This window comes from Rutilus rutilus (assembly GCF_951802725.1).
Source record: "Rutilus rutilus genome assembly, chromosome: 9".
Taxonomy (NCBI): Eukaryota; Metazoa; Chordata; class Actinopteri; order Cypriniformes; family Leuciscidae; genus Rutilus; species Rutilus rutilus.
The window spans coordinates 28105691-28128123 of NC_140223.1; the positions used below are offsets into that span (position 1 = coordinate 28105691).

The following is a 22433-nucleotide window of genomic DNA, read 5'->3' on the forward strand; positions in this document are numbered from 1 at the left end:
GACAGCCGTAATAAACAAACCAGTGCTTAAGCAGCGCTTTTGCTGTTGTGTTTGCAGTCTGATTCTTTGTAGGAACAGCAACTGTGAATCTGGTGAACATATCGGTAAGAACAAGCACGTTTTCATACCCTCCAGAAGACTGCTCAAGCTGCGTATAATCCATGGCTAGGACCTCTAATGGAGCTGAAACATTACTGCAGGTCATAGGAGCTCGAAGTCTGGGAAAAACATCTTTGGCTAGTGTACATCTCTTGCACTGCTTGATCCAGCATGGAACATCTGCAGACATTGTAGGCCAGTAATAACTTCTGCTCATCCGAGTTACTGTACTTCTCTCTCCAAAATGACCTCCGTGTTCATGTTGTCCCTCATACACTTCACGCTGTAAAGGCTCAGGAACAACCATCTGCCAGATCTCCTCTCCATCCCTCGGGTCCAAGATGCGTCTGAACAGCACTCCCTGACGCAGCTTAAGACGGTCAAATTCTTTGGCAAGCTTCTTCAGTTTTGGCTCCATATCTCTGTGATCCATTCTACTTGGTCTCTTGTTCTCAGATACTGCTTTATAAATGGGGCCGATCACAGGATCGTTCCTCTGTTGCTTTCTTATCTCGCTCCAACTATACCCATTTATTTCTCCTCTTATTGATGCCTGCATTGCGGCTTTACCATCAGGTTGCTCTTGGTTGACCCTTTTGCCTGGCCACAAGCATGCTCTCACTTCATCAGCTCCTAGCCGAATAAAATCCTTCCCATCATCATCCTTCTCTGGTTCCTCCTTGGAGGGAATCCTTGACAGGGCATCGGCATTCGTGTTGTGTCGGCCAGGTTTGTAGCATACTTCAAAGTCGTACTCGGCCAACTGCGCTACCCAGCGCTGCTCAACTGCGCCAAGGTTAGCTGAGTAGAGGTACCTTAGTGGGTTATGGTCAGTAATCACCGTAAACTTTGAATACATAAGGTATTCTCTAAATTTTTCAGTGATCGCCCACTTTAATGCAAGCAGCTCCAATTTGAATGCACTATAGTTTTTGTCATTCTTTTCAGAACCTCTTAGCCCTCTGCTTGCATATGCCACAAACGCTCAATCCCTTCCTGTTTCTGGCTGAGGACTGCTCCCAGTCCATGAAGACTTCCATCTGTGGTGAGTATAAAAGGTTCACTGAAGTCGGGATATGCCAGAACTGGTGGTGACGTCAAACATCCTTTCAACTCATCCAATGCAGACTGACATTCTTGGCTCCAAGTAAACGTTCCTGGGTTCTTGCTTGTCTTTCCTCCACTTACCAGTGCATGCAGTGGTTTGGCAATTTGAGCAAACCTTGGGACAAATCTTCGGTAATAGCTCATAAAACCAAGCACTTGCCTGACCTCTCTCACATTTTTAGGAACTGGCCACATATTCAGGGCTTTAACTTTCTCATCATTCACTTTTATGCCCTCTGCAGAGATCTGGTGTCCTAAAAACTTTACTTCGGGCTTTAGAAGAAAGCACTTGCTTGGCTTCAACTTCAGACCATATTGTCTTAGCCGGTTAAAGACAAGTTCTAACCTCTCACAGTGGCTTTCAAAATCTCTGGAGAAGATAATGACATCATCTAGATAGACAAGAAGAACGTCAAAGGCCAAGTCACCAAGCACCACACCCATAAGGCGCTGAAAAGTGGCCGGAGCGTTGCACAGCCCGAACGGCATCCTGGTCCACTCAAACAGCCCAAATGGAGTGGTGACGGCTGTCTTCTCCTGATCCTTCTCACTCACAGCCACCTGGAAATACCCAGCAGTCAAATCCAGTGTAGAGAACAGCTTGGCGTTGCCCAACGCATCCAAGGACTCATCAACCCGTGGAAGCGGATATGCATCCTTATATGTTACTTCGTTTAGGTTTCGATAATCGCAGCAGAAACGCACACTGCCATCTTTCTTCATAACAATAACTGCGGGTGATGCCCAGGGGCTACTGCTTTCTTTAAGGACTCCCTGGGACACCAGACCCTGGACATGCCTTTTGACCTCTTGGAATATTTGCGGTGGTACTCTACGATGTCGCTGCTTTATCGGTGGCGCTTCACCTGTCGGAATATTGTGCACCACAGCCGTGGTGTAGCCATAATCTTGGTCATCCTTGGAGAAAACATCTCTGTGCTTTGATAGCAACTCAATGAGCCTTTCACATTGTTCTGGTGTGAGTCCTTCATAGTTCACTTCAACAGGAACTGGTAGCGGCGTGAGTGAGTTTTTATCAGCTTGAACTTTGTCTTGCACCAACTCTTTGACATGAAGTACTCCATCATCTTCCTCAAATTCAAGCACGTCCTTTGTGATTACTTCCTTCGGCTTATAAACAGAAGCAACTCTGGATCTGGGAACAAGTCTAACAGCCTTTCCACTCAAGTTCACTACACGCACAGGGACCTTTCCATCCTCTGTTTTAGCAAGAACGTGAGCCACTAAGAGTCCGTTTGGCAAACTTGCTCCAACGACTGGCTCAACTAGCACATGACTATTCACCCTAGGCGACACTCCACAGCGGCCTTCCAGCACCTTCTCACAGCGAGAAGGAATAGTGACAGCCTGTCTTCCGGCAATCTTGACATACCCAATCCTTCCATCAGACCCTAGATGTCCTGTTTCTTTCTCAACTTTAGCAAGCACTCTCCGGACCTGGGCTTCATCTCGCCCATTATACTTGTCAATCTTCTCCATCCCCTCAGCTGAGATAAACAAGGACTGAACTTCACTGAGTACATTCATCCCGATGATCCCAGACACCCCTTTCATTTCCTTCACATCAGGACTTGTGTCAGTCAGAACGAATATACACTTTCCAGGAAATACTTTTCCCAGACATTCTACATCAGCCTGCAAGCATCCCAAGACAGGAATGTCCAGTCCATTGGCCGCTGTAAGCTTAACCCAGCACGCAGAGGATAACTTCAACTTCTGCTCCCCAAAGTGCTGTCTGAAGTGTGACTCGGATATGGTGGACACCTCTGACCCTGTATCTAAGAGGCACTTGGTTTTGACACCTGCTATCTTCACCTCGATGGCCAAGCAATCCCCAAAAGCACTGTCCTTCAGTTTTTTAGCAGTCTCGTCAGCCAACCATTCAGCTGTGTGGCATCTAATCAATGACGGCCCTGGGCCTTTCTGCACTGCACCTCCAGTTTCTGTCTCGGTAGCCTCAACTGACTCCACTGTATGCTGTGGTGGAACTGGTCCCCTTCTTAACTTGCCACCATGCGGACAATAGCGACTGGTATGTCCGGGTTCACCACATGAATAACAAATATAACGTCCTTCACTGTCTTTTAAAGGTTGACTCTTTGGACGGCTTTGCTGTGGTTTATTTCTCTCTTTCCCATGGACTGCTTGATATAGTTCCTCTTGACGAGCAGCTATTTTCTGGATCGCCTCATGCAGTTTCTCCAATGACAGAGCAGAAGGAGCATCCTGTGCTGCAGCAGCATTCACTACCCCTCTGGCACGGGTACTGGGCCTGGCATTACTAGAAGGCTGTGCTTCCTCCTCTTCTGACCAGGTAATTGCCGCTTGCATCAACTCCACGAAACTCAATTCTGGCTCAGCCTTAATTCTGCGCTTCATCTCTCGACGCAAGAAGTCATCTTTTAGGCCTAACACCAGTTGCTCTTTCAGAACATTTTCAGCATCTGCCACTCTAGCTGGCTCTCGGCGCTGAACACGATTAAGTCTTTCCCGAAGGTCATAAGCATAGGAGCGTATTGTTTCTCCTGCATTCTGAGCACGGTCATAGAAGTCTTTCAGCCTTGTACCAATGGGCACTTTATCTCCATAGCTGTCAAGGAGAACGGTGAAGATGTTGTCAACAGACTCCTCTTTCCCATCCATCATGAACTTCACTGTGGCTTTGGCCTCATCCTTTAGGTGCTGTTTCACCAGCTCAACACGATCCTCAGTGGGCACCCTCATGACTTGAAATGCAGACTTCATCGATGCTACCCATTCTTCAACACTCAGCTCTCCTGTTTTTGCCATGCAACCAGTGAAATCAGGGAGCTTCCGGTCTCGAGGGATATAAATGGCAGCTGGGGTCGTTTGTGCAGAGGTTTGGCTCTCAATTACCACCTTGGCTAAGGATAGGGCTTCTCTCTGCTCTGCCCTGGCTTGGTCAAGTGCCCCTGCCTGCTCAGCAAACCTCCTCTGCATCTCTGCCATCTCTCTTTTTAGTTCCTCCAGCTCAGACATCTTAATTACTTGACAAAAACTACTTATGGGCCTGGAGACTTGTGACTACTTAAATGTGCCTAATTCGATCCTGTTCGTGACGCCACTTTTGTAACGGGGTATTTTGCCCGTCGTGTGGGGAAATGGATTATGGCTGCTCTGGAAGTTTGGACAACGAAAGGATCTTGGTCCTCGCTCCCCAAACGTTTTAGCCTCGTTACACGCTAATGTGTGTATGTGGTTTCTTACTTTATTGTGTGAGAAATCTAAAGATTGACAAGGGTAGGCTTCAGGTACGATAATGTCACACGGTGGCTTCCTGAAGAGAAATTGCATATGTTAGATCAGGGGTTTTCAACCTGTGGGGCCCGCCCCCCTAGGGGGGCGCCAACACCTATTAAGGGGGGCGCGAGAAACTGTGAATGCAGAGGCTTAAGTGAAACGTGAATGTAAGATAGCAAATCTTTAGTCATCCACTAGAGGGGGCTAGTCCCGCAGCTAATCAGGCGAGGCGACCTCAGTCTCTGTGACGTTGCCATGGTGATATATTAGTTGGCTACAGAGCAGAGGAGCAGAGTTGACGCGATCGAGTTCAAGCTACTGTAAATATTAAAACAAAACAAAAATGGACCGGTGGCTTAAACGTAATAATACCAGTGATAAAACGTCAGGCAAAAAAGAAGAAGAGTGTCCGACTGAACCCGTACAACTTCCGCAAATTGATGTCGAACCCTCCACGTCAACGGGGCTTTCCACGCAGAGAGGATTAATAGCAAAAACCAAAGGCCTGGGTGCATCAAAACGACGAAAGTATGACGAACAGTACATAAAATACGGATTCACATGCATCACACTTAATCACGAACCACGTCCACAGTGTGTTGTATGTTCTGAGGTGCTTGCAAATGACAGTTTGAAACCTGTGAAACTAATACGTCACTTACAAACCAAACACCCGACGTTAAAAGATAAACCGGTTGACTTTTTTCGCCGCAAAGAATCGGGATTAAAAAATCAAAAACAAACTATGACCAGCCAAACCACTGTGGCAGTCAAAGCGCTTACAGCATCATATGAGGTGGCGTATTTAGTTGCCAAGGACAAAAAGCCTCATTCAATTGCAGAGAGCCTCATTCGTCCAGCAGCAATGGCCATCTGTAGAAATATGTTTGGAGATAAGTTTGCCAGCGACGTTGAACAAATTCCACTATCAGACAACACTATGAGCCGCCGTATTACTGAAATGGCAACCGACATCAAATGTCAACTAATTGAGAGAATACGGGACGGAATTTTTTTTTCATTGCAATTAGACGAGTCGACAGACATCTCAAACTCCTCGCAACTACTTGTATTTGTTCGCTACCGTCATGAGAGAAAATTGCTTGAAGATCTGTTATTTTGCTCAGCAATGGAAAAAACATGCACCGGAAGAGATATTTTTGAAAAACTCAATGGTAAATTGGATGAACTTGGTCTTTGTTGGGACAACTGTGTCGGTGTGTGCACAGACGGAGCGGGAGCCATGTTAGGGAAAAATAAAGGGCTCGCTGCTTTGGTTCGTGAAGTAGCTCCGCATGTGCGTTTCACCCACTGTATGATCCACAGGGAGGTCCTTGCAGCAAAAACTCTTCCTGACGAATTGAACGCAGTGCTTAAAACAGCAACACAAATTGTCAATTTCATCAAGACTCGCCCCATAAAAACAAGACTGTTTGGCCTATTATGCAAAGAAATGGGGTCAGAATATGAATCGTTACTTTTGCACACGGAGGTACGGTGGCTCTCCAGAGGTAAAGTATTGCAGAGGATATTTGCATTGCGTGACGAACTAAGACTTTTTCTGCTTGATTGTGCATCTTCCTTTGCAATTTTTTTTACTGACCCAAAGTGGCTCACAGACCTTGCATACCTGTCTGACATTTTTGATTTAGACTCAATACCCTTAATTCGTCTCTTCAGGGCCCAAATTCAAACCTACTAACAATGTCCAATAAAATTGTGGGGTTTGTGAGGAAATTGGAGCGATGGAGAGGGCAGGTTGATGGGGGTAATGTAGACATGTTCCCAACCTTGGATGAATTTCTCACGGAAAATGAGCTTAATTGGGATGATACAAAAAAAGAAATAACTCTCCACCTACAAGCCTTGTCTGCACATTTCAATAAGTATTTTCCTGAGCAGCATAGTTGGAACCAGTACGACTGGGTTCGTAACCCCTTCATCGAAAGCGCAGTGAGTCTATCATCAAATCAACAGGATGCCCTTCTGGACCTTTCAAGTGACCGAACTTTGAAGACACTGTTTGACTCGAACACACTGCCGGAATTCTGGCTGTCAGTGGAGACAGAGTACGCTGAACTTGCGAGACTTGCAATTGATGTACTGTTGCCTTTTGCCTCAACTTGGCTCTGCGAAGCAACATTTTCTATATTAACTTACATCAAAAGCAAGTATCGCTCGCGCTTATTGACAGTGGACGATGATTTACGGATAGCTGTGTCGGGTATCAAACCACGGATTGGTATGTTGTGCTCTCAGAAACAGGCTCAGCCATCACATTAGGTAAGCTAGATATGTACTGTTTTAATATAACAATTTTTATGCACGCTATATGCAGCACATGTTACGCTCCACGCGTGTTTTGTGTTTGTTTTCATTGATCAGTGCACGTTAGTGTGCTTTGGCACGTGTTGGCTGTTGTGCTCATTATCTTCTCTCTGTCTCTAGCTCACTCTCTCTGCTCGCAGGTTGCTGTGATTGGCCGAGTTGGACGTTAGTCATCATTAAGGCGGCACTTGAGAGCCAATCGGAGGTCGCCCAGCTGGTTTAAAAGGATGGCATGTTCATTCATGCTTTCTCCCTCTCGATCGCGAATTGATCTCTCTGTAGTGGACTGAGCTCTTTGTAGTGGAATGAGTTTTCTGTAGCGAACTGAGCTCTTTGTAGTGGAATGAGTTTTCTGTAGCAAACTGAGCTCTTTGTAGTGGAATGAGTTTTCTGTAGCGAACTGAGCTCTTTGTAGCGCAATGAGTTTTCTGTGGTGAATCGAGTTCTTGTGTCTGTCTCTGCCCGCGAACTGAGTTGTTTAAGATTAAGGATTGTTTTGTTATATTTTGTTCTTTGGCGCTGCTTTTGTTCTTTTCCCATTTATTGTTTGTTTGTTTACATTATTACATTGTACATAGTGCACATTATTATTGTTATTTTACTGGATTCAGTGGCTTCGGCTTGTGGTAAATAAAGTCCAGTAATTTTTCTCTTTCAAAGATTGTCTGTCATGTTCTTCCACCTCACTTCACATCCAGCAGCATATTCATATATAAATGTTACGGTACATTCCCAGACTCTTAAAGTTCGTAACACACATAATACAGGTGACTTGTGGAAAGAGTTACTGACGAGTGGAAAGAGTTTTATTGTGAGATTGTTTTGTATGCTGTAGCAAGGCTACGGTGAATGCGCTGTTGGCGCAACTTTTGTTTGTTGATTTGAGTTTTGTAAATAAAACGTGTGAGTCCCAGTCACGCCGACCCTGTCTTCCTTCCAAACACTGAACCTCTTCACAACTTGTATAGCAATGATGTTCGTTTGCACGCACTTTGGGAGGGTGGGGGGCGCAAATGAAATTAGACAAACTTGGGGGGGCGCATATCCTAAAAGGTTGAAAACCCCTGTGTTAGATCACAGTGTGTTATGCTCCTCCCTCCCCAGATCTAATAAAGTAAGTGAGACTTCCCCACTCCCTAGCAGCTCTCAATGAAAAGATACACTGTAAATAAGTGCAAAAACAATTAAAACATAGGCCTAATTTATTCTTTTAGATTTCTTTTCCTTATGATTGGTTATGTCTTCTGTCTAAATAAAGAATGAAATAAAATAATTTACAGTCTTTGTGTTGTCTTTTGAATTCACACCAACACTTTCAATACTGAAATTGAAAAAAAAACTCTTTTCACTAGTGGTATAACAAATCCCTTATTTAACTTCAAAATTAGATAATTTTCAATGTGTCAAATTGTACACCCACAAATTACCACCTTTTTCAAAAGATCACCTTCAAACAATCACATTTGAAAACAACAAACAAACAAACACCATCAAATCTCACCTCTGAATAAGCACTTTTAAATGTGTACTCACAGTTCACCGTTTATCAGTTCAGTCACTGAAAAATAAAGGAAAATACCAGTTCGTAGAACGATGAATTAGAGTGCGTTGTCTGGACGTGGGGTGCGTTGCAATAAACTGAAGATCCCGTATTGAAGTGTGCAAGTTCAAAAATACACTCAACTTTGTCTCAACCGTTTCACAGATAAACTGTCTCAAAAAGAAAATTAACTTGCAGATGAATCCAACTGAGATGTCACTTGAATGGCAGGGTAATCTTCACTCTTGAATCAGCGGAAAAGTTATGTCTCTTCATTAAGTGCGTACTGCGTACTAGCTACTACAGCACCCTTAAGGCCTCATTATACTTCTGCGTCGGACATACGCCGGAGCCTATACGCCGTAGGCAACGTGTTGGTTTTAATTTATACTTCTGTGTCATTGTCCGCGTTGACGCGCACCTGGGGAGCATGTTACCCCGAGGGAGGGGTTCTGGCAGACCAATCACAGCGCTTGTGTCCGCGTAGAATTGACGCGTTGTTACATTTTTGGAGAGGTGCACGTCAGGGTACGCCGAAGGGTACGCGCGCTACACACAGCCTACGACGTAGCTACGGCGGCAGTTCGACGCAGAAGTATAAAACAGGCTTTAATCTCACGTGCTCTGACTCGTGCGGGAAACTCGATTACACGTGAACAGTCCCACTGAGCTATTAACTCGACGACACTTTTCGATCAAAACACGAGAAGTACAAAAAACTCCAAAAAGACATGTAACAAGTCTCTGGATGGCAAAACACAGCTTCCGTGGTCTTCACAATATGTCACTGCGTCATTCTCACAGCCAACACATACCACTGGAACAAAACTGTCTTCTGCAGAATCAAACGTGGGTCACTGTTCACACTTTTACTTGGTGCTGTCGTTCTTTACTCTACTTAAGCCTCGATAATCTTTAATTGAAACAACTTTATCGAACAAGCTTCACAATCGCGACACTGCACTCTCTTCTGTGTCCGTCACACCCTCATAACACGCGCTCTTCTTCGTCTCTCTCCGCTGCATTCACAGCACGCGCAAAAAGTAGACCGCTCGCCAAAATAAAAGTCCCCTAAAAAATATATATATAATCTCCTTTCAAAATAATATACCCGTTACACACATACAAATTAATTAAAACACGCTGGTCTCAGAACGTTGAAGGCCTTCTGGGAAATAGAGTCCCTGGTATTACCATGTAGCAGACAGACAGCATTGAAGAAGAGGAGGCTCTTCACGTTTAAAAAACAAACAAAAAACAATTCAGTACAAAAACGGGCAAAATTAGCCAGAATTAGAATTAGCCGGTGCCTAAATCACAATGTGCTTCCCATCCAAAGCACTGATACAATTGGGGAAGTTCCATTTTTCAGAGAATCTCAGGGCAGTTGTCTTCCAGAGTTCTTCATTGGGGACTGGCATGTAGGTGTCTTTTAAGGTGTCTCCCAGAGGACATCACAGGTTTGCTTCACAATGTTGGACACAGTGGAAATTCCAAGGCGGAAACTAGCGGCTATGGTGGTGAAAGAATCCCCAGTGCTAAGGAATCTGAGGAATATAAATGAGGAGAATTGATTAGTAGATATGAAAAATTTACATTTGGGAGTATAAATAAACCATATTTTATCAATAGTGAAAAATTGTTGTTCAGATATGTGATTAACAATAAAAGGTTAAACTGTTCCTGAGTCTTCTATGATGCTTTGATTCAATTATATCCTGTCATTGGGTCTCATTCATGAAGCATTCGTAAATATACGAGTAAATATGTGAGTGATTTGCGCGTAAAGAGACCTTCCCGAAAACTCTTCTCCTGATTCACAAATACTTTGTAAACGTCAGATGTGATAGTGAAATGTGTGTGTGTGTAAATGAATTCCAATCAGTCGTAAATGGGACGCGCGTGTGTAGTACCCTCACCGCCTGATGAGGGGAGATATATGTATATATTAATACAGGACACGGAGCTGCTGCTGCTTCACTTATCAGAGTCTGTATTGTTTTTTATACAATGTTAAACAGTTCAATCACTCTTATGTCAATCAATGATAGTGCATCACTTCAAGAGTAGGCTAATCACAATATATAACAGAATTACATATACATATACAGTATTTCTCCTTTACTACTGTGTCCACAGATTAAGCATAGGTAAATATTCACTGATAGCCAATCACAGGGCAAACGTGTGAATGTTCACGGTGCATATGCAAACAACTCTAATCGTAGTTGTAACTCTATATTTACAGTATAGGCATAATTGTCATTGCGTATGCGTATGCGTATGCGTATGCAGCATGAGTCAAATACAATCTTCTGTTCGTGAACAATTGTATTTCATTCATTAATCTGACTATGCATCCGTGCATTTAATTGCCATTGGCTCGTGTGATAGTAATGTGGATCTTAGTAGTATTTTAAGTGATAAATGATTCTATAAACAACTATAAAAGACACATTTCGGCTTTTTCCGGCTCCCTGCACCGGGCGTAATGCGAAACCGGAAGTGTCTAAGCGCACACTCGCTGATCCGAAATCCAAAATGGCGGCCACGTGCAACTAGCCCATTGCCCATCCTTGTTATTGATTAAATATGAAAGTAAAACGGCCAGTAGGTGGTGGCAAGTTACTGTTTTACGAGCGAGTTATTCGTTCAAACGTCTCGTTCAAATCGGCAATTCTTTGATGAAACACTGTAGCTTTACTGCTTGAAAGTCTTTGTAAAGTTAAATTAAACTGTCGTCTTCCCCTGTATAAGTAAGAATCATCTTCTTCTTCTTCTCTCATTTAATGGCGGATTGCAAACAACTTTTAGTTGCATACCGCCACCTACTGTACTGGAGTATGTATCATCATGTCATTTTACAATTATTTAAATTCTACTCCATAACCCTGTATCTTTTAAAAATTTAAATAGTGCCTCCCTGGTGATTCTTATTCTCTCTCTCCATCTGATCCCAGTATCCCTACCAGATTCCACTCCCGCCCTGCCCGTCTTTCCACCTCATTCAATCTGCAGTACAATATTACATGTTGTACATTTTCTTTAATCCCACAGTTTTCACAATTCTCACTATTCCTCTTCCCCATTAAAAACAGTGTGCCATTCAGCCCTGTATGATCCACCCTGAGTCTAGTCATTACAGTTTCCTCTCTCCTGGTCTTTTCCATGTAACTCTTTATACTGACTAATGTTTGTATTTTATAATATCTCCTTCCTTTCCTGTCTTCCTCCCACAATTTCTGCCATATTTCAAGTCCTTTTTTCTTAACCACCGCTTTTCCTTCACCTTTTCCTAGTGGAATTGTAACTGTAATTACTTTTAGTAATGCCTCTTTAGCCAGTTTGTCTGCAATCTCGTTCCCTTTAACCCCCTCATGTGCTGGCACCCAACAAAACTGAACATCGATGCCACCCCAATGTAATCTTAGCAAACTATTATAAAGTTCTATTAGTAGGTCTTCTCTGACTGATGTCATTGACTGTATGCTTTTTATGATAGCTAACGAGTCTGTGCATAGTACCACCCTATCAGGTCTGACCTCTTCAACCCACTGTAATGCAATAATGACTGCCACTATTTCTGCTGTATATACAGATAACCGGTCAGATAGTCTTTTGGAGAGATTTATTTTAAATTCTGGGATATGAACTCCAACTCCCACACATTCCTGTTTGTTCTTGGATCCATCTGTGTAAATCTTTAAATAATTATAATAACTATTTCTCATGTAAATGCTTGTTTTAACTCCCACTTCCTCCGTTCTCCATTCTATTTTCTTTTCCAGGATATTAATATCGAATAAGTAAGAATCAGTAGCCACGAGTCGCATTGGTGTGACGTCAACTCCCCTCTTCGATTGATTGGCTAGAGGAGTAGCTGTCAATCTAGAACTAGTGGACCAATGGTGACGCTTAAGCCCGTCCTAATTTACATGAAACTCGAACTGCAACATTTGGGAAAGCAAGCGCAGAACATAGAAAGAAGAGCGAAGAGAAAAACAGCACAAGCGTATAAAAGAGTAAAATATGAGCAGAAAATGCAAGAGAGCACAAAGTACAGAGTAATAAAACCAAGGAAAACATACTTTTTAAGAAAGCATGACCATAAGTTTAAGTTTTGTGCAAAATAACTTTTAATGCATTTAAAGTTTTTATTCATGCTTGTTATTTCTTGATTCACGCTTATTATATTTTGATCCGTGACCACGTTGTTTGCTATTCTGATCATTTTGCAAAAAAAAATTCAGTTTGTGCAATATATTTTTGCATGTGTTTTTAAATGTTTAATTCATGCTTATTATTTGATCCGTGGCTGCAATACTTTAGGCGGGATATTGATCCCATAAAAGTGTGACAGGCGTTTCCACTAGTGACAGAAACTCAAAGATTTTCCAGCAAGCTGCAGTGTTTAATTAATTTCATTCCTTTAGAAACTTCCTCATAACCACAAAACCAAATCCTCCTTCTCAAAGCTAAACATTTAAAGACCATAGACTGTAAAAAAAAGATGGACGACGCCCCTTCGCTCTCTTCCATTGGTGAGAACTGAAGCCGCCAGCAGAGCCCGTCTACGGAGAGCCTGCCCACTCCCTATTAAGTCCTATTGTACCGAATTTTGGTTGTAGTTCCACCAGAGTTCCACTGGGGGCGATCGCCCATGAGTGCAAAATGAATGGGAGTCTATGGGGCTAGACGGCTAAATTTGTTTCTTTCACCCGATTGCCGTTGAGAAATCTCAGATTTGAGTGTAGGTTTTGTAAGTTCAACATGGGTTATAGGTCGAAAGTTGAATGAACGAGTACTTATGTCCTTTCGATTTCTTACAGGTTGAGTTGTTGTTGCCCATAACACGCTAGCATTCTGCTAATGAACGCTGATTGGTCAGTGAAGGACTGATTACGACCAGAGATACCGCTTGATGGCATCGTGGCATCCGAAGCGGGACCAGAAACAAACAAAACAAAAACTCTTCTAGCACGTGTATTTACCTGTGTCAGCTGTGTTGTCGATGCCTCGAGAGAAAAGAAAGCAGAGCGCGAAAGCACCAAAGTGACTGAAGGATTGCCGTAAAGCAGTATCTCTGGTCGTACATGTGTATGACGTCATTGACATTTTAAAAGACTTTTTAAAGCAAATAAGTGACTCTAAAAAATCTAACACCCAGCAATGTATAATTTCTTTGCGTCTCCTTTCAAATACAACATTCAAATTACTAGACAAAAAATTATATACTGAGAAAAGTGGATTTTAAGAGGTATAGCGCCATAGACCTCCATTCATTCTGCACTCGTCCTGTGAGCGCCCTCATATGGAACCAGAGTGAACTGCAACCAGTTCAGAAGCCGGAAGTTTACTGAGAGTGGAACTTCTCCCCTTATTAGACATTCTCTCCCACCAGTGTCCCGATATGGCGCTGACATCTTGGGTCTTGAGTCTGCGCAGTAGCGATCTCGGGACCAGACCTGCGCAGTAGTGAGCAGGAAGTAAAGCCGCGAAATCAACGCTCCGCCCTCAGTCTCGCAGAATGCACTCTCCCTGAGTGCACTTTAAAAAAAAATGTATTGCAGTACAATAAAAGGGTTGTTAAAATAAAGTAAATACAATCTCCTCAGTCCTCCGAAGATCCCGAAAAAACTGCTTCAGTGACTACTTCGCTCAGAGAACCTGTCAATCACAGCTGTCAATCATGACGTTACACCACCGTTTTTATAGCATCACGTAACTAACTAAAAACAAACTTATTTTAAAACCAGACACTTGAACTTACATCAGTGTGATACAAACGACAACAAATGACAGAAACCACCTTTGGAAAAAATATATTTGAAGTGTAATTTAATAGTTTAGTTGGTCTCATGTCCCATTGAATAACATGGGGAGGCGGGGCTTATGACCTATACTAGGACCAGTCACCAGGGGGGTGATCGAGACGCTTTGGCTTCACTTTTCAGGGCTTGTGCGGCACGCTTGTTAAAGACATGCAACAATGAGAGGACATTAATGTTGTCACAGAACATTTGTGAATATCTGAGATGTAACTGATGAAACTAAACCCACTTTTAGCTGTACTCGTATTTTAAATTGAATGATCTGAGAGGACTGCACATTAATTAGGCTACTATATTTTGTGCCATGTGGAATCCAACAATAGTTTTGTGTAGACTTTCAAACTGTTCTTCACTGTCATTGATGTCCCATGTCAACAGTTGAAATTGCACATGTAGACAGACACAAACACACTGATCGCTGACTCGATACATTTTAAAAATATTTAGCTTGAGAGCATAATTTTTTTTATAAAATCAAGATGCATAAGAAATAAAAAAAATCAGCCATAAAGTGAACAAGATATCATGCACAACTAGACTGTGAATTACAGCAATTATAAAAATAAAATAAAAATAAAACGTGTACCATTCTGGTTTACTACTAGTGGCTCCTTTATGATACTTTTGTTTCACCCCATTTTTAAGTTCAGATAAAAATGCCTGTGAAAGAAAGAAAGAAATATTCAAAATGAGTGGCAGCTGTTTATAAATACAGATCTAGTAAAATGTTTATCATCTTACATGACATTTTTAACATGCACATGATTTTCCCATACCATCAAACACTAAGGCATGAAGATCGATAAAACTTCTTTAAGCATCTTCTAACCAGTTGCAAAATGATCAATAATAAAAAAAGGCTAGCAGTTTTCGTAACTCAACTAAAAGATGTTGAGTCATGTTGGCAACAAATCAAGCTGGACCAAAGTATGAGCAACATCATTTTGCTGTTTTTTGATGGTTTGAAGAAAGAATTGAGAGAGACGTGACAAATATATAAATTCTTTGGAAGTAATTTTCTTCCTCGTCTCTGAGCAGACAGATTTCCTCATGCTCAGAAGTGTGAATGAATGAAACAATGAAACAATGAAGCAGGGGTTTTCACAGTTTCTCAGTGGTTAAGTACCTGTATTGTGAGGAAGTTTAAAGAGCCTTTATTGTCTTTTCCTGCATTGTGAACAAATTGTACCGAATATATTGTACACATTATAATGTTAACAACATTAATATCAAAATAAAGCCTAAACAGCTAGCATTTAATTCAGATTGGATCAAAATGATTTTGGTGACATTTTATTTTGATAGTCCACTTTGGACATAACTTCACAAGTACATGTCAACATACTCTCAGAGTATTAGTAGAATGTTAGGTTAGGGTTCGGGTTAGTAGAATAAGATAACATTTACTTGTAAAGTCACTTATAGTCAATCTGATGTCTGGGGAGTGGGGACCATCTAAATAAAGTGTTAGCAGATATTAAAGTGATAGTTCACCCAAAAATTAAAATTTTACCCTCAAGTTGTTGCAAACAAAAGAAGATATTTTAAAGATTGTCTGTAGTCATACAGTAGCCAATGACTTCCAAAGTTTGTTGTTTATATATATATATATTGTTATATATATATATATATATATATATATATATATATATATATAGTATATTGTTGTGAAATATGCAATTATTCTATTCTAATTATGCCTTTTGGTATATGAAATACTTATGGGTCATAGTAAACCACAATTGTAACTGTATTAAAAAGTGGTTTTATAATGAAAGGTACCATAAGTTGTTGTTAAACAATTTATTAAGAAAGTGTTATATACTGTAAAACACTTAATAATCATTGTAACCATGTGCAACACACCTAATGAGCCTATAACCAAGTCCTTGGAGGTTTCCAGGAGGGGATTACCAATGGACAAGTTTTAGGGAGTTTCCAGGAGGGGATTTCTGAAGATGTCAAAAAGTTGACTTTAAAAAGGACTGTAAAGGAATGTCCAGCCAGACGCTGATTCACCAAGGACGGCCTCTCCGGTGTTGGATGCCTTGCCATTGCGCCTCATGAAGATGAAAGCTTGTAAATTATTTGGTTTGGATTTTCTTTTATTTTATATATTAGTACCTTTTATGTAAACTAGTTAACCTGTATTTAATAAAAAATTTAAATGAAGAAGCTCGCCTGCCATAAGTCTCTGTTTTACAAAAGAATGAGCTGAACTGACCACAGAGAAGTCTTCTGTGATCTAAATATTGTAAGTATGGAAATTCAAATGCTTATTATTTAGGACAGATTTGACTTACTTTACCTAACCTGAGAATAATTAAAATAAGGTTAAAGGTGTTTAAAATTACGCACCATAAAAACAATATATATATATATATATATACTATGGAAGTCAATGGCTACCATCAACTGTCTGGTTACCAACATTCCAACTGGATTCTAATGCTTTCTAGAGAATAACGCATGAAATTTAAGTGATGTTGCAGAAAAGCACACTCTCTCCAGCAGCATGTCTTAAGGGGGTCCTATTATGCTTTTCCACTTTTTCAACTTAAGTTAGTGTGTAATGTTGCTGTTTGAGCATAAAAAAGATCTGCAAGGTTACAAAGCTCAAAGTCCACTCAAAAGGGAGATATTTTATGTAACATAATCCACTTTTTAAGAACTACAATGAACGGCTTGTTTGGACTACAACATGATTTTTCCGGAACTTATGAAGTCATAATGTTACTCATTTAAATAATCTCCTCCCACGGAATAAGCAAAAAAGGTGTGAGGCCTGGATGAGCTGCATTAGAGAAGACAGTGTTGTTACTCATGAAGAGATGCTGTTTTGTCCACCACGTCTCCAAAACTCATTTGTTTAACCTTCCTATAAGGCTGACGAACTTAAAGTGATTAACATTTATTTTAAACACTGTTCCTGGACATTATAACCCCAATGTTTATCTGTGCGCTGCACATTTTATGGAGAACAGCTTGTTTTCTGTTGCTTTTGTATGTAATTATATATTATTATACATACTTTATGTATAACTTATTATATATTATATATTATATATATATATATATATTATACATACTTTCATTATAAGTATAATGTATAATAACATATTTTTTTATGTAAAAAAACACTCTGAAGTCTGAAACGTCCTGTGAAATCCGTGCTTGCAAAGTCCGTGCATGAAATCTGTTCTGCGCAATCCTCTTGTTCGTTAACATTGTCAGGGTCTGAATCGGGCTCGAATTGGTTTGAAATTTATGCCATTATTAATATTTACACTAGAGAAGAACTCACAGTTATGGAGGGGTGGGACATTTCCCGAACACGCGCTAAGCGCTGCCAATCACAACACACTGGGCCAGCTAACCAATCACAGCACATTTCATATTTCAGAATCGGAAATAGGAGGGGCTTCATCGAAAACAACGTGTTCAACCAGACTGGGGAGAGAGAAGCTGTAATAATGTAAAATATGTGAAAAATAATGCTTTTTTTAAACAATCAAGCATGAAAACATACAAACGTACACCCCAAAAACAAAATCAAGACTTCGTAAAAGGCCATAATAGAACCACTTTAAAAGAACCTGTTCGACTGTCCTTATTATTTTTTTATTTAAACTGCTTGTGGTGTTATAGAAACTGAAATTATTACTTCAAGTTTACTTAAGCCCAGCTCTCATAACTGATGTAATCATACTGTGACATAATCCCACAATTTCACTCCCTACCTCTTCAGTATCAGCTTGAATGGATTGCCAGGTTGAATATGGGATTAGTTAAAATCACAGATTTAATGGGAAAGCAGCTTATTTCCTGCAAGTATTGCTGAAAAACTTTTAGGAAGAACTTCAGTAAGGGAGAACTTTTCATGATATAATGAATGAAATTTAACAACAGCAAAAACAAAACCTTCCCACTCAAAACATTTGATAACATAAAATGACAGAGGTGAAATCATTATGCCTGTCAAGGAAATAGACCCCTTCAGAGAATAAAGAATTAATCCTCTTTGCTCGTAAAACACCAGCTCTGAACAATGAAGATCCAGATCGATGATCATTCCGCAACTATGAGATCATTGGAGCTGCGGGAAGGAACCTTGATCACGTCCATTTAATAAATGATGTAAATGATATAAAAGCGAGAGAGAGCACCTACAGGTACAACAGTGAGACATCACAAATCTACATCATGATCTTCACCATCACTTGTCTTGCCCTGGTGGCCTCTGCTCTGGGTAAGTGTCTTCTTTTTTGCAAGAAAATTATTGGGTGTACATATATATATACAGTACCAGTCAAAAGTTTGGAAACACTACTATTTTTAATGATTTTGAAAGAAGTCTCTTATGCTCATCAAGCCTGCAGTTAAAAACAAAAAAACACACACAAAAAAACAGTAATATTATGAAATATTATTACAATTTAAAATAATGGTTCTCTTTTTTAATATACTTTAAAATGTAATTTATTTTTGTGATGCAAAGCTGAATTTTCATCAGCAAGTACTCCAGTCTTTGGTGTCTTATGATCCTTCAGAAATCATTCTAATATGCTGATTTATGATCAATGTTGGAAACAGTTGTGCTGCTTAATATTTTTTTTATAACCTGAGATACTTTTTTCAGGATTATTTGATGAATAAAAAGTTAAAAAGAACTGTATTTTTTTAGAATAGAAATCTTTTGTAACAATATACACTACCGTTCAAAAGTTTGGGAACAATAACTATTTTTTTTTAAAGAAATTAGTACTGTAATTCAACAAGGATACGTTAAATTGATAAAAGGTGATGGTAACGATTTATATTGTTAGAAATGTTTTTATTTTGAATAAATGCTGTTTTTATGAATAAATGCTGTTAACGTTTTACTCATCAATGAATCCTGAAAAAAGTATTCCAAAAAAATATATTAAACAGCACAACTGTTTCCATCATTGATAATAACTGAGTATCAAATTATCATATTAGAATGATTTCTGAAGGATCATAAGACACCAAAGACTGGAGTACTTGCTGATGAAAATTCAGCTTTGCATCACAAAAATAAATTACATTTTAAAGTATATTAAAAAAGAGAACCATTATTTTAAATTGTAATAATATTTCATAATATTACTGTTTTTTTTTTTTTTTTTTTTTTAACTGCAGGCTTGATGAGCATAAGAGACTTCTTGCAAAAACATTAAAAATAGTAGTGTTTCCAAACTTTTGACTGGTACTGTATATATATTTACAAAATGCAAAACCTACACAAAAAGCTTCATGTGTCATGAACTTCTGTTCTTTATCTACAGGTTGTGGAGTGCCAGCGATTAAGCCACAGACGATTGGTAGCAGGATTGTGAACGGACAGAACGCCATCTCTGGTTCTTGGCCCTGGCAGGTCTCTATCCAGGTAACTGTGTATTGGCCAACTTTTATCCTGCATTTGCCTGATTTGGTCAAAGAGTATATGTCATGTGTTCAATGCTTTTACCTCTGAAACAGCAAACCAACGGATTCCACTTCTGCGGTGGATCCCTGATCAACCAGAACTGGGTTCTCACTGCTGCTCACTGCGGTGTCTTGTAAGAGTCTTCAATCTGACAAATGACACATACAATGGTGCTTTATAGATGCTGTTTCTCTTTTCTTTTCATAGTTAGTTTTGTCTTTACTGCTCTCCTTTTAGGGTCAGCAATCATCGTGTCATTCTTGGAGAACATGATCGTGGCTCCAATGTTGAACCCATCCAGGTCAAACTAGTTTCCAAGGTAAAAATGTTGACTGATTTCAGTGATGAATAACAAAATTAGAGATCAACTCATACTATTTATTTCAGTGTTCAATTACTGAACGCTTTTTAATAGTTGCTTCATTTCTGCTTTTTCACACAACTGAACTGAACTGAATCAACACTGAACTGACTTGAGCTGAATAATGACACTATTGTGGTTTTTAGAGCTGCTTTACAGCAGAATTTGAAAGTGGAGAAATAGGTATTAGTCAAATTATCTGTAGATTAACTAGTTGGTCTAGTTTACTCCTAAAAAAAGTATCCAAATAGATTTACAGATTTAAAATTGAGCATAGGAAAGAACACATCTGTACCATATTCTCAAATTAACATTCATGCTGAGGGTAAAAGGGTAAAATGCATGAAAAGCTTAAAACGACAAGAAGAAATAAAACATGCTTACATGTATATCTTAGATTACCTTCCACAAAGTCAGCTTCCACTAGTAACCGTCCATCTTTTTCTTTCTTTCTGTCTGTGCAGGTCATCACACATCCGCTCTACAGCAGCTCAACCATCAACAATGACATTGCATTGCTGAAACTTGCGTCTCCAGTTGTCTTCACTCCCCGTATCTCTCCTGTATGTCTGGCTCCATCAACCATCAACATCCTGCCTGGAACTCGCTGCTTCACCACTGGATGGGGCGCAACTGCCACCACATGTAAGTTAGACAAAGACCTGTTAGACAAAGACGAATTGTAAAAATTACTCTTGTATATTACTTGTTTTGTTTTTTTCCACATGACTCTGAACAGTCTGTCTGATGTTTTTTTTTTTCAGGGAGTCCTCTAATCCTGCAGCAAACAGGTCTGCCCATCATGAGCCCTGCTGTGTGCAGACAGATCTGGGGTCAGAGCCAAATCACTGATGCCATGATCTGTGCTGGAGCCTCTGGATCCTCATCTTGCATGGTACGTGAAGACAGATCAGGACAAACACATTACCATATTAACATTGCTGCTGTTTCGATCTCAAATGTGTGTTTGTGTCTGTGTGATTCCCACAGGGTGATTCAGGTGGTCCTCTGGTGTGTGAGAGTTCAGGGGTCTGGACTCTGGTGGGGTCTGTGTCCTGGGGCATCCAAACTTGTGACACCCGTTTTCCAGTAGTTTACGCCCGTATCTCCCAACTGCGCTCTTGGATCGACAAGACTATCGCTTCCAACTAGAGCGCCAGTCTAAGCATTTACTCTTCAAAGGAGGCAAAGGCAGAGTTTAATCATTAATCTGTATTACAGTTGGTCCCTGTTGATGGTCTTTTTGTTTATGACTTTTGGCCTTGTGTCAGTCTGGGCTCCGGTGACCTGTCTGTTGAGTTTAATGTTTTGTTTTTGGTTCATGTTACATTTTACGGTTTTAAACAAATAATGTATGTAAACATTTCTGGTAATGAAATAATGTAAATAAAATGAAATGAATACAATAAATGGTAATGAAGTGTAATCATTTATCTGACCTGTTGCGTCATTACGTCACTCATGACGGTTATGCGGAAGCTATAAAAGGACGCCGGAACATTACCGCGTCAGCTTCTGATTGGTTGAAGCAAGTCGTTCTCAGAAGCGCGTGAAGTGTGGCCAAGGGACATAGTGTCTCGTTCCCTTCTCAGGGAACAAGGGTTACAGTCATAACCCGAGACGTTCCCTTTCGAGGGAACTCGCGCTGCGTCGAGAATCGACACATTGGGGAACGAAATGCTCACTGTGCCACACTGAGAGATAGACACCCTGGTGTGAAGCAATCTGGCACACTCAAGATGAGAGAACTTGTGAACCCTGTGTAGAGGGCAGATCCAGACTGTAGTGTCGTATAAAGGTGTATAGGGAGGCCCAGCCAGCAGCATCACAGACCTCTTGAAGGGAAGCCCCTGCTAGCAGGGCTTTAGAGGATGCCACTCCTCTGGTTGAGTGGGCTCTTACTAGCAGAGGCAAAGGCAAACCGCGCGCCTCGTAAGCTGAAGAAATAGCCTCTACTATCCACCTCCTGATAGTTTGTTTAGAAACAGGGGAACCCTTCTTAAGTGACCCAAAACACACAAGTAACTGATCCAATTTTCTCCAGCCCGAGGTTCTTCAGACATAGACCTCCAGGGCTCGGACCAGGCATAATAGGTGTAGCTTCTCTTGCTCATCCGACACATGCAGAGGAGGTTGGAATGCCTGAAGAATCACAGACCGTGCCACATTTGTGGGCACCTTAGGTACATAGCCAGGTCTGGGGTGGAGAATAGCTCTCACTCTGCCGGGAGCGAACTCGAGGCAAGAGGGAGCAACAGATAGCGCCTGCAGGTCACCCACTCTATTTAATGAAGTAATAGCGAGCAGGAAGGCTATCTTAAAAGATAATTACTCAGACACCTCGTCCAATGGTCCGAAGGGTGCCAGGGATAACCCCTCAAGAACCACAGGGACCCTGGACTGGATGACAGGCCTTATCCTCCTAGCTCCACGAAG

General features: G+C 40.8%; 2 protein-coding genes across 4 annotated transcripts; one reads left to right on the top strand and one right to left on the bottom strand.

The window, feature by feature from the left end:
* Positions 1–1053: 1053 nt before the first annotated feature.
* LOC311297064 (uncharacterized protein) lies at positions 1054–20551 on the bottom strand (the record flags this gene model as incomplete). 3 transcript variants are annotated; one of them, XM_084419151.1, is made up of 4 exons in its annotated part: positions 20400–20551; positions 19679–19784; positions 14774–14847; positions 1054–9903 (listed from the first exon to the last, which is right to left on the bottom strand). In XM_084419151.1, exon 4 carries the CDS (start codon positions 4225–4227, stop codon positions 1054–1056), a length of 3174 nt encoding a protein of 1057 aa, XP_084275277.1. In that variant the 5' UTR covers positions 4228–9903; positions 14774–14847; positions 19679–19784; positions 20400–20551. The 3 variants fall into 3 exon arrangements, with proteins under 3 accessions (XP_084275277.1, XP_084275275.1, XP_084275276.1); XM_084419149.1 differs by lacking the exon at positions 14774–14847; XM_084419150.1 differs by lacking the exon at positions 14774–14847 and having other exon boundaries at positions 20382–20551.
* LOC311297085 (chymotrypsin B-like) lies at positions 16388–21175 on the top strand. The gene is made up of 8 exons (XM_084419193.1): positions 16388–16441; positions 18227–18436; positions 19497–19597; positions 19690–19769; positions 19874–19955; positions 20462–20642; positions 20762–20892; positions 20988–21175. The coding sequence occupies exons 2-8, from the start codon at positions 18391–18393 to the stop codon at positions 21147–21149; spliced, it is 783 nt and encodes a 260-aa protein (XP_084275319.1). The 5' UTR covers positions 16388–16441; positions 18227–18390; the 3' UTR covers positions 21150–21175.
* The last annotated feature ends 1258 nt before the right edge of the window (positions 21176–22433 follow it).